The 13,428-nt window shown below is 35.6% G+C and overlaps 1 protein-coding gene across 4 annotated transcripts in view; it reads right to left on the reverse strand.

Annotated features, from left to right (window-relative positions):
• The window catches only part of ATF7IP2 (activating transcription factor 7 interacting protein 2), a 55,436-nt gene that overhangs the window by 20,500 nt on the left and 21,508 nt on the right, over positions 1–13,428 (reverse strand). For 3 of the 4 annotated variants that reach the window (XM_038540402.1, XM_038540403.1, XM_038540401.1), the window contains exons 4-6: positions 13,219–13,353; positions 12,542–12,640; positions 7,927–8,084 (exon numbers count right to left, since the gene is read on the reverse strand). In XM_038540402.1, coding sequence (XP_038396330.1) covers positions 7,927–8,084; positions 12,542–12,640; positions 13,219–13,353 — 392 coding nt within the window. The remainder of the gene's footprint in view (positions 1–7,926; positions 8,085–12,541; positions 12,641–13,218; positions 13,354–13,428) is intronic. The other variant, XM_038540404.1, reaches the window with a different exon arrangement.

Genomic DNA, 13,428 nt, shown 5'->3' on the forward strand with positions numbered 1-13,428 from the left:
AATGTTAATAAAGAATGAGTAGGAAGGAGCACATGCAACATTGTAGGAAATATTAAAATATTGTGGCTGGTAATGGCTTTTCACCCTTTGATTTCTACAAATATTTCTCATAAAATTCAATCCACACTTATGTTTTAGGCATAATTAATGTTTCATTCAATCAACATTGGTGAAATACTCTGTTCTTGGATGCCTTACACCTTGATCTTGCTTTTCATCTTTGGAAATGACTGCATATAAAGGCATTTTCTTCCTATTTAAGCAAGTTCCTTTCCTTCAAACATGTGTTCTAGTCCATAAGCCTTATCTGCTATGAACTTCTTCAGCTTAGCTATTACTGCCTTTCCCATTTTCTTCACATTCTCAGAAGAAAAATGCTTACACTTCTAAATCCAACCATTACAGACATAGTTGTGGCATTAATTCCTTCAATACTCGGGGTTAACAGAAAAAACAGGCATAAAACCTCCTGGCTTTCTCTAGAGTTGTAATAATAGTGGGAACAATATGTTTTTGCTTTCCTTTTTAAAATTCCTTTATTTCTTAAATATTTTTTGAAAAATTTTAAATAAGTCATAAAGTAGTATATAAACTGTTACACAGAACAGCTATGATGGAACCCCTATACTTGAACAATTTGAGAAGGTATTATTTACAAAATTTTTAAGAAATGTAACTTTATATGTATTTGTTTGATAGTGTATGTGTGTACACACATATATCTATCTTTGAAGACATCAGAAAGCTGTAGTAGAAGACAACTTAAAGAACTGAGATTCCAGAGAGAGAGTGTATATAGAAGTGGGCTAGACACTTGCCACTGGTGTTCCTCTTAGGGCGTCTGTCAACTAAACCATTCAGGAATACTGAGAAGCCAGGCAGATGGTGGCTGATATTACAATGGACTGTATTGGGGAGGCAAAAATTGGAACATATGACCAGCAATAGAAGGGGAGCCAAAGGTAACATCCCAGTCTTTCTGGTGGAAGTCATAGAAGGCTATGCCATACATGGAGGATGGAGTAAAAATCAAAATAGATGGAGTCTTATAAAGACTGCAAATAAGCTTCAGTTCTGTTCAATTCCTGATTAGACTGAAATGTGTTATTTAACATAATGGCTTAAAAAATAAATATTTATTATTTCAGTTTCTCTGGGTAATGTAATATGGAGCAGTATAGTTGGGGTTTTAGGCTCAGGATCGGTCATGAGGTTGCAGTCAGGATGATGGCAGGAGCTGCAATCAACTGAAGGCTCAATGAGGGCTGAAGGTCCTGCTCCCAAAATGGTTTACTCATGGCTGTTGGCAGAATGCCTTACCATGTGGGATTCTGCACAGGCTGCTTGATGTCCTCTAGTAACCTATGTTTGCTGCCATCTTAATATGGCAGTTAACTTGCCCCAGAGCAAGCAATCCAAGAGAGAAAAAGGAAGCTATGATGCTTTTTATGATGTGTTACATATTGTCACTTATGCCATATTCTATCTGCTGTCACTAAGTATAGCCCAAGACAAAAATTAGACTCCATTTTTTTAAAGGAAGAGTATATCAAAGAATGTGTGCCCATATTTTAAGACCATCAACAGAGTCTGTCCCTCTATCTGCTGCCTGCCAGAGTGTAGGGTAAATCTACTCTGGTGGAAGGTAACTTCATTTAGAATTTCTACAATTTTCAATACACAATGTTTAAGATTAAAATAAAAAAATTAGCAGTTACAATAAGAAATAGGATAAAAATTTTAAAATACCAAATAGAAACAGAGCTCAGGGTGAGCTGGATACAAGGGTCATAATAAATGGAACAGAAAATGACAGTGATTTAAATGTTCAACACATGGACAAGATAAAGAATATCACCAGAGAACCTCAATCTATAGAAAAGAATACAACGGTGGGCTGCATAGGTGACTGTCAGTTAAGCATCTGATTCTGGATTTCAGCTCAGGTCATGATCTCAGGGTTGTGCAATCAAACCCAGTATCTGGCTTAGCGGGCTTAGCGTTCAGTGTGGAGCCTGTTTAAGATTTCCTCCCTCCCTCATCCTTTGTTCCTGCCCCACTGCTCGCAAATGCGCATGCCCTCTTGCTCTCTTAAAAATAAAATAAAATAAAATGGAAAGGGGAAGGGAAGAACTAAAAATTAAGCAAAATGAAATTGACAATTTGATACATGGGTTTAACAGCCACTTGGATCCAGATGAAGGGAACATTAATAAACTGGAAAACAGTGCAGTAGAAAATATCCAGACTGAAGGATGGTGTGCATATAATTAGAATACTGAAGGGGAGAAGTGATGGAGTGGTGCTGAAGGAATTTCTGAAGGATAATGGTGAAGAGTTTTCCAAAGATAATGGAAGACATAAAACCAGATTCATGAAAAACTGTGAGCCCCAATCAAGATAACTTAAAAAAACAAACATTAAATCCATGTCCCCACAAATAGCACCATACAGTATATTAAGAAAAACCAAACAGAAGTGGAATATCTTAAAAGCATAAATACAGATATTATCTTCAAAGAAGCCACAATAAGAATGAAGCTAACTTTTCAACAGAAATTATAGAAGTCAAGACATGTAATGATATCTTGCAAGTTCTGAAAGGAAATACCTACAATTCAATACTTATGTTAAAATATCCTTTAGAAATAAAGACAAAATAGAATTATTTCCGGACCAAAAAAACTTGACAGAATTTATCTTGAGCAAAACTAAAAAAAGAAGTAACAAAGTTCTACAGGCAGAAGGAAAATTTTCCCAGATGGAAATATATGAAGAGCAACAGGAAGGGTAAATAGGTAGATAGCTCTAAATGAATAATGACTATACAAAATTGTGATTTCATCTTCTGAGACTTAAAATATAGCTGACCTCCAACAACAAGGGTTCGAACTGTATATGGATTTTTTCTCAATGAATAAGGTATAGTACACTCAAGTGCATTTTCTCTTACAATTTTTAATATTTTCTTTTCTCTAAGTTATGTTACTAAAAAAATTATGTATATACCATATAGCATATACAAAATGCTTAATTGGCTGTTTATATTATCAGTAAGGCTTCCAGTCAACAGTAGACTATTAATAGTTAAATTCAAGGTGAGTCAAAAATTACGTGTGAGTTGGTGCTGTGTTGTTCAATGGTCAACTGTAATATAAAATTGTGTGAAAACACACAAAAGATGGAGGGGAAGCAGTAAATGGAATTACAGGGTTTTAAGGTCAAACATTACCTACAAAATGGTCAACGTAATTCATATTGGATTCTAATTATTAGAGTCGAGAATCAAAATCATGATTTTTTTAAGGATAATTTCTAAAGAAACAATGAAAGATGTATAATTAATAAGTAATGGGAAAAGAAAAAAGATTAACCCAAAAGAAGGTTAAAATAGAGACAGACAGACAGGGGAAAAGGCCCATAAAATAGATGAAAGCAAGCAAGTAGTATGAACCCACACATCTCAGTGAGATTAGACAATCTAAATTTTCTAATAGACTTTTTGAATTGGATTAAAAGCACATGTATAGTTTAAGAAATAATTACAAAGCATATAGCCGCCGCTCAGATAAATACAGTTTACACGATCAGCACTTCAGAAACACACACACCTCTATTCTGTATCATAAATTTCCTCCATAAATGGCATTTGTAGTGCTAAATTCTTTGTTTTGGAGATTTACTATTTACCCTTGACTTCCTACATAATGTACTTTCTTTCTGGCTATATTTGACCTTTAACTGAACAGAATCCTACTATTTGTGTCTGCTTTTCCATGTTTTTGGAGTAACTCATATTGCTGCTTGTGACCACAGTTTTTCCATTTCCATTAAAATACAGAATTCCTTTATAAGGACTTACTACAATGTAATTTTCTTTTCAACTGTAGATAGGGTTTTTGTCATTCTAGTTTTTGATTACAAAAAATGCTAATGAACATTCCTCTACATATATTTATTGCACATTCAGTGGATCAATATAAAAAGTGGGCCTGTGAGATCAAAGAATATTCAGATCTTAAATATTTTTAGATAATGCCAATTTTTTTTTAAGGATTTTATTTATTTATTCACAGAGAGAGAGGCAGAAACATAGGCAGAGGGAGAAACAGGCTCCCTGCGAGGAGCCTGATGTTGGACTCTATCCCAGGACCCCAGGATCACAACCTAAGCCAAAGGCAAACGCTCAACCACTGAGCTACCCAGGTGCCTCTGCCAAATTTTTTCTAAAGCATTACACCAATTTACGGTTCTAACAACAAAAATGTTAAATAAAATCAATTCCTGTTATTTCAAAACCTCACCGATACACCTGGTGTTGTCAGATTTTAAAATGCTTTACTTTTCCTTACCAATATGAAAAGGCATCTCACTGTGGCTTTAACTTGCATTTCTGATTACTAATGAAGATGAGCACCTTTTCATATTGGTCATTTGGAATTCCTCTTTTGTGAAGTAGATACACAAGTCTTTTTGCCCATTTTTCTTTTGTATTATCTGACTTTTTCTCATTGATTTAAAGTTCTTTATGTATACTCTGGGACCTGGGCCTCTAGAGGTTCTATGTGGTGCAAGTGTCTTTCTCACTTGATAGCCTATCTTCTCACTAAAATTACAGCAGCTTAAGAGAAGTTTCTAATTTTAATGTTGTAAAACTGATCAATTTTTTTTTTATTGCAAAGGTATTTGTGTCTTAAGAAATCCTTCCTTAGGGATGCCTGGGTGGCTCAGCTGCTGAGCACAGCTCAGGCTGTGATCCCGGAGTGCTGCGATGGAGTCCCACGTTGGGCTCTCTGTGTGTCTCTCGTGAATAAATAAATGAATAAATAAAATCCTTAAAAAAAAAGAGAAAGAAATCCTTCCTTATCCAACGTTCATGAAGATATTCTATATTACCTTCTAAAAGCTTTATAACTTTCCTTTAGATTTTGAGTTCCTTAATCCACAGATTGATTTTAATGTGGTCTGACATAGGGATCCAATATCTTTCATATTTCACTCAACATGAATACCAAAGTAACTACACCATTTACTAAATCAATCATTTCCTAAATGATGTACACCATATAACCTCCATCACATATCACACATACACATATGCATGGGTTTCTGGGTTCTCTGTGACCCTGGCTCTATTTGTCTATCACTTGAATTGATGAATAACATCACAGTATTTTAATTGCTGTGGTTTTGTAGTGTCCTGACATCTGATAGCAAATTTCTTCCTTTTAATTTCTCTAGTTGATGGATATCTTGGTCTCTTAATCCACTGCATTTATGTATACATTTTAGAATCAAATTAGTTGTCAAGTTCCACAAAATTACACAGTAGAAAACTGATTGAAATTGCACTCTATAAATTAATTTGAACAAAAGTGAAAACATTCTAATAAATACTGCATTGTCCAACCCAAAAACATAGTTCATTTCGTCACTGAATTACTATCTCTCAAAGTTTTATAATTTTCTTCAATTATTACATGTTTTATTAAATGTATTCCTAGGTTTGGTGCTATAGTATTGGTATCATGTCCTTTCAAAACATTCTTTAATTCCCTAATTGTTTGTATCTGGTATATAGGAATATAATTTCTTATATATTTGAGAATGGCAATCTTGCTAACATCTTGTTAATCCTAATAATTTATCTGTAAGTTACTTCGGATTTCCTACATTATATACCTACCCCAATCATCCATGAATAGCAATAATATTTATTCCTTTTTTTCAATCCTTTCTATATTAACCTCTTTTTCTTTCATTAGTCAAGAGCCACAGTATAATGTTAAAGTGGTGACAGGAGGCATTCTTCTATTTTGTACTCAAAGGAAATACTTCCAATATTTGATCATCCGATCTCTCTTAGGGTTTTTCTGGATACTCTTTATCAGATTAAGGAAGTACCTCCCTATTCCAAGTTTGCCAAGAATTTGTTTTTAATCATAAACAAGTATTTTATCAAATCTTACTTCTATTGTGAGTTAATAATGATTCTTGTCCTGGAAAATTACATTAACTGATTTTTTTTTTATTATTATTATTGAACCAACCTTGCAGCATTCCTGAGACAAACTCAACTTTTATAGATGTTGAACTTGGCTTTACTAGTGTCTTGTTTAGGATATCTACATCTATTTTATGGGTAAAAATGGATTGTAATTTTCCATTTCTGTAAAATGTTAAAATTGATTTTAGTATCAGAGTATCACAGATATACTAGATTTTAGTATCTAGTCTCATAAAATGAACTGAAAAATATTCCCTCTTTTCTTATTCTTTGGAAATTTGTTTAAAATTGGTGTTCTTTCTTCAGTGTTTTAGAAAACTCACCATTGAATCCACCCATCAGGTTCAAGTTATATACTCTCTTGTTAGCACAGCTGCCTGGGACAAGTTTCTTAAATTGCAGGTTCTTCCTTTATTATAGAGCATAAGGTGGGTTGTTCATAACATAGATAGAAGCCACTGATAAAAATTTGACACATTAGTCCACAAAATGCTATTTTAATGGGGTCTTCACTTTTTTGCTTCTATCACTAACATTTTAGTTTTCTTTTCTGTCCCTTTTTTGAGTTTCAGCACACACATTAAGAAGTGGTAACAACATGGGCAGCCCAGGTGGCTCTGCAGTTTAGCGCGGCCTTCAGCCCAGGGCGTGATCCTGGAGACCAGGGATCTAGTCCCACGTCGGGCTCCCTGAATGGAGCCTGCTTCTCCCTCTGCCTGTGTCTCTGCCTCTCTCTGTCTCTCATGAATAAATAAATAAAATCTTAAAAAAAAAAAAAAAAAGTGGTAACAACAAAGACTCACTGAAATGTGACTCTTGCCTTCACAAACTAAATAAATGACTTCTTCATAGCAGCTTCCTGGTTCAAAACTAAAATGTAGGATTCAATACCATGCAATATTCGGGTTTCTTTGGAAGAGTCAAAACTGCATGTAAATTCCTCAAAACAAAGGATATACTGCAGATGATACAGATTTGTAGACTTCATTTTGTCGCCCCCTTGAGTCTGGGTAGCGATATGGGGGAAAGGGTGTTATTCTTCAAATAATTCCTTATTTTGGGCTATATATTCTCTTTTTAAAAGCTGGATTACAATTTAACATATAAAAGGGAAAACCTTAGAAACATTTTATGGAGTTAATGCTAAGAATAAATATATAATACTATAAAGCTCCAAACTGTTGCAAATCACCAGACCAAAGAAAACAATTCATTAAAATGTCCCTCCCAGCAACATCAATCTAGGTGGGAATCACAAACCGTGTTCCTTTGTTAAACTAAATGATTTCTTTCCTAGATCAGCCCTTAATCTCTTAAGGTGTCGTGGCTGCTTTTTGACTCGATTAGACAAATAAATTAACCTGTTTGCTGCAGTTTAATGTTATCATGATTCATGATACTGCTTTCAACCTGTAGGAAACAAATACTTTTAGGAACTTCTTTCCTACTCTTAACTTTCTTAGCCTTCCTCTTCTAACTTTTGTAAGCCACTGTTTTATAGGACATTGACTTTTCCAAGTGTAGAACACAAACCATTAGAATGATCAAGTGATCACTCGGATTAGCATACCAAAGATGCATACCAAACACACCACAATGCAAAATCCAATCCCCTAGCTAATACAAAATTTTATTTAGTACAGTTTCTTTTTTTTTAAAGGTAAACTCTATTCCCAAATGGGGCTCGAACCCAGTAACTGGAGGATCAAGAGTCGCATACTCTATGGAGAGAGTCAGCCAGGTATACCCATACTTGGTACTGTTAAAACAATGATAAAAGCCCTGGATAACCAACCCCATTCCTTCATAACAGGCAAGAACGAATACGAACCTTTAAGCTGTTTCATGCTTAACTGAGAAATGGTATGTTTACAAGCATATACTTAGATAAGTTTATGCATTTTTGTAGAAATGCCTACCTTTCTGAAACAGCCTCATCACGATCCCGTGATAAGTTAACCTTCTCATTTGATTTTTCTGAAGGGTCAGAAGTTTCAGAACTCACAGAGGTCTGTCTTTCATCTGGACTGACTGACTCTGGATTCTGATTCAAATTCATGGTCTCTGAATTTATAACCTGTTAATTGGGTGGAGAAAAAGCAGTTAAAAGGAGTGTTACCACTTGTCTTCTACACGAAATTGATATAGGTAAAATTTCACTTGGAAAACGTTTTCAAAATATTCTTGAATACAAATGGCAAAACATATGTTAAATTATATGTATTTCAATGGCTCATGACAATGCTTGCAGTTTCTCTGCCAAGATGAATTTAAAAAATACTTCTAAGAAATAAAAATAATGATAGTACAAATCAACTTCCTAGCTTGGGTGGAAAGGAAAAACAAATACCTAAGTACTCAGACAGCATTTTATTCCTGTTAGACTATGTTTTAGGAACTCAGAAACACTAGACTCTTAACAAGCAAACTTGTACTTCCATTATACTCCTAATAAGTGAAGACCAGAAATAAAACTAATTTTCAAATTGTTCTTCCAGTTGAGTTTTGTTTACAACTTGGAAGCTGAAACACTTAGTCCGTATTTGGTTGAGAATGTGCAGTATTTAAAATATACGTCTATTAATCAATACAAAAGGATCAAGCTGATTGCCCAACTCATGAGCCTTTCTGGTGGGTAACATGAACAAAGACGACCGTACACAGAGACAGAATTCTGAAATGTTATTAAGTTTGCAGATTCTGTATGTTAGAAAGAGGTTCAAACAACATTGGAAAACAATAGCAAAAAATATTTGGTATCCTTTCAGTTCCAGGACAAAGTGGCTCACTTTTCCCTGCTGTTCTCATCTAAGTATAATGAAAAACCCTGGAGATAACAGATCCATCATAAAATGCCTCTGAAGGGTGGAAGAAAAGGGCAGGCTGACTGCGGATCGTGAGATTGCAGAGAGAAAGCACAGTGAGCTCCCTCTGTTTTTACTATCCGTATATCCTACACAATGGGTGCCACAAATGCCAGGGACCCATCCTTCTCCCCAAACCTAGAGCAGGGGTGGCTGAACCCCTACTCCATACCTGCAAAACCAGCAGCCATATTCACTGCATTTGTGTCATCTTGGTCCCCACCTGACAACCTGAGCACAGTGGACCTAACCAGCTACAGTAGCAGTATTAGCAAAGCCCAGCCAGGGACCAAATCCCAGGACTCCACACCTGGAACAGAGGCGGGACTATCAACCCTCATTTGGGACAGCCTGGGCAAGGATTACTGAAGCATCAGTGTTGTTTCTACTCCATCGCTGGGGCAGTGGCAGGCCCCATCCACTGCCATGGGAGTGACTACAGGCTGTTTCCTGAAATTCCCACCCAAAGTCAACAGGATGCCCAGGGAGCACCTGCAAGGATTGAACAGGAGATCCAGTGGAGCCAGAAGAAGGAAACCAACCAAAACAGCACTCTATGGGCTTTGAAAAGTAAACTGTCTTTGTGACTAAAAGGAGTCACAGAAGGAGTCCAGGACCTGTATGCTAAATCTAAACCAGGTAACTGCCTGCATAAGGAGTCAAATACTTAAGCTCTTCAAAGAACTTCCATGTGACGTGTGACTGAATACTCTGACCTTTTGATCCTTGTAAGGCACTAGCCAAAGGATCCAATACACCACTGGCTTTCTCTCTGGCACATGGTTTTTTTGATGGTGAACTTCCTAATTTTAGGGTCTTCTGTAACCTGAGTAGGCTCAGAATATCCCAATCAAGTTGTGCTTCCTTTTTGTTAGATAGAAACTCCTTCAAATGATCTCTTCCCTCTCACAAGAAAGAAATCAAGCCAAACCTTCAACACTGCTTAAAAATCTCATTGGCCTGGGGTGCGTGGGTGGCTCAGTCAGTTAAGCATCTGACTCTGGCTCAGGTCATGATCTCAGGATCCTAGGATTGAACCCTAGGTCAGGCTTCACGCTCAGCAGGGAGTCTGCTCCTTCCTCTCCCTCTGCTCCTCCTTTCTCTCTCAAATAAGTAAATCTTTTTTTTTTAAAAAATCTCATCTGCCTAATGAAATCCCATTCCATCACTTACAAATTGTTTTCCATGTCACTGTAGCACACGGTTCAGCTACGCTTTCTGCCACTATGTAACAAGAATCTCCTTTCCTACAGTCTCTAGTAATGTTCCTCATTTCTTTAGGGTCCTCACCAATGGTGCTTTTAAATGTCCAAATTTGGGCAGCCCGGGTGGCTCAGCGGTTTAGAGCCTGCCTTCAGCCCAGGGTGTTGCCCTGGGGACCCGGGATCGAGTCCCGCATAGGGCTCCCTACATGGAGCCTGCTTCTCCCTCTGCCTGTGTCTCTGCCTCTCGCTCTGTGTCTCTCATGAATAAATAAATAAAATCTTTTAAAAATAAATAAATGTCCGAATTTCCACCAACTGTCAGTTTATGAATATTTACGTATTCTCTGGGGCAATGCAGATTTTCTCTTAGGTACTCCTCATGTCTTCTGAGCACTTGCTTGCAGTCTTTAACATCTGTATTTCTACTGAAAGTCAATCCAGGCTTTTAAAAACTCATGCTCATCAGTATTCTTTCAGTCTCCATCCATGACCCCATTCCAAATCCACTTGCACATTTTTAGGTGTTTGTTACAGTAGTATCCCACACTTGCCGGTACCACATTCTCTATTAGTTTCCCAAGGCTGCTATAGCAAATTACCACAAACTGGGTGGTTTAAAATAACAGAAATTTATTCCTTAACAGTTCTGGAGGCTAGAAGTTTGAAATCAAGTTTCACTATGCCAAGATCAAGTGTTGGCAGGGCTGCATCCTTTCTGGAAGGCTTCAAGGGAGTGTTTCCTTTTTCTAGCTTCTAGAAGCTGCCAGGATTCCTGGGCTCCTAGCCCCTTCCTCCATCTTCAGTGCAATCATTCCAACCTCTGCTTCCATCATCCCATCTCTTTCTTCTGCCTTTGAAATAATCACACTAATCCCACAAGGATAATCTCCCCATCTATGAGCTTCTTTGAACATGCAGAGTAACATACTCACAGGTTCTGGGGATGAAGCCATGGATAGCTTTTAGGGATCATTATTCGCCACTATCAAGCACTGTGGCAAACTCAATACAAAAGTGACATTTGTAGAACATTATATCCAACATTCAAGTGTACACGGAACATTCACTAAGGAAGGAAAAGCATATCTTGGGCTATAAAGTAAGTGTCAGTAACTCTCAAGACTGAAATTTTACACAGTATGTTCTCTGACCAAAATAAAATAGAGAGGTCCCAAATGCTGGAAATTAAACACATACTTCTAAATAACCCATAGGTCAAAGAACAATACCACAAGGGAAGTTATAAATTATTTTCAACTGAAGAAAAACAAAAGTACAATGTCTAATCACTGAAAAGATGCATAGAAAATGCTTAGAAAAAGCAGTGCTTAGAAGGAAATTTATAGCTTTAAATGTTTTCTAGTAACAAAGATGATTTAAAATTAACACTGAAGAAATTGAAAAAAGAAATTACATCAAACATAAGAAAGAAAATTATAAAAAAATAGAAGAGACAACAAAGAATAAGATTTTTTTTTGAGAATAAGATTTTTAAGACTCTAGCAAGTCTCATCCAGAAAAACAGAAAATATAGATTACCAATATCAGAAATGAAAGAGTCTATCATTACAGATCTACAAATATTAAAAGGACAAAAAAATGTTGTCAATAATTTATGTCAACAAATTCAACAACATAGATACAAGGGACACATTCCTTGTGAAGATAACTTACAAAACATACAGGAGGAAAGGAAATAGAAAAATCTGAATTGCCCCATACCTATTAAAGAATTGAATTTCAAGAAAAAGTCTTCCTACAAAAGAAAGCTCCTTGCCCACACATAGTTTTCAGAGATGCAATCTATCAAACATTTAAGGAAGTAAAAAAATCTTACACACAAACTTCCAGAATACAGGGGAGGGAGTGCTTTCCAATTTAATTATTGAGGCTAGCATAAATATGATACCAAAGCTAATAAAGATCCTACAAGAAAAAAATTCAGTGAATATATACTGAAGATTATATTTAAATTTTATATAAAAAATACAAACAGATACAAAACTCTAATGATATCCCTGCTGAAATATTTTGGAAGCATATACTGCAGAGTGTATTTTGATACAAAAAAATGTATTTATGAATACACAAAATATAAAGATGGCTTAGGAGATGAACAGATTGACAGACATATAGATATTAAAATAGTGAAGGTAAAATATGTAAGTGTTGCATCTATGAGTGTTCATTGTAAAATTTGGTCAACTTTGCTATATACTATCTGTTTCATGATAAAATGGTAGGGATCACAAATTGTCTCTTATTCACTTGAAATAAATACAAGTGGCATTTACTTTTGGCTACCTAACAGTATCTTCTCCAGAGATAGTATCACAGGAATATTCTACATATAAATTTGTCTTTAAAGCCTTCTTAGTTTGGAAATAGATTTCATTTCTTAAAATCCAACTACCTACAATAGTGGGTCAATGAGCTAATTAAAGCTCATATGGGTTTATACCAACCTTACAGGCTGTATTACTGGTTAATACATTTGTTTCCAAGAAATTCTTTTGACATTGCAATACTGCTTTAATACGTCTTTGAAGTTTTGATATTTTTGCCTAGAAAAAAGAAAAATACAAAACCAGCGCACTAAATAATATATAGAGATTGAAGGAAAACTATGTATCTGCCAAAGCAGTCTCATAAGACTTAGGCATCCACCCAAATAAATGACAAATTCTTATATAAGCAAAAATTTAAATCACGTTTGATGCCAGTATGGCACATAAGAATGGAAGATAAAAACATCAAACTTCTAATGGAGCCACAATAAAGTTAATGTTGGTAGAAACAGCAATCAGCAAGTAAGCCTATAGGGATAAGAACAAAATAAAAACCCCAGAACAGTCTGAAATATGTTGTACAAGCTCTAACACAGAATATATTTTTAATTAAAAGAAACCGCTTATGTATTATGCCTGTCAGTTGACACAAAATAATTGACAACAGAAGAACACAGTATAGTATTTCCAAAAGTATTTCATGAGGGCCAATACAGCTAAGAAATTCTGTTACTTATGGTATAGTATATCAGGCTTGTGGGCAAAGATCAGATTTGGGTCTGCTTTATTGTTTTCCTTTCATAACATGCAAAAAAATCTACTTCAAATGAAATTAAATGAAATTAGAAACTTACAAAGAGTTCATCAGCTATTGCTTCATGTTTATTCCTGCACTGTGTCTTTCCAATGCGTTCGGTCAATTCTTTCAGTTTGCTATCAAATAGCTTGTAATTTATACTATAGATCTCCTGTCGAATCAAATGTTTGACCTAGAATTTTAAAATAAAAACCAAAACACCCATTTCAAATTTAAAAGCAATTTTATTTTCTACTCCTTAAAAATA

The sequence above is a fragment of the Canis lupus genome, chromosome 6 (genome assembly GCF_011100685.1).
Source record: "Canis lupus familiaris isolate Mischka breed German Shepherd chromosome 6, alternate assembly UU_Cfam_GSD_1.0, whole genome shotgun sequence".
Taxonomy (NCBI): domain Eukaryota; kingdom Metazoa; phylum Chordata; class Mammalia; order Carnivora; family Canidae; genus Canis; species Canis lupus.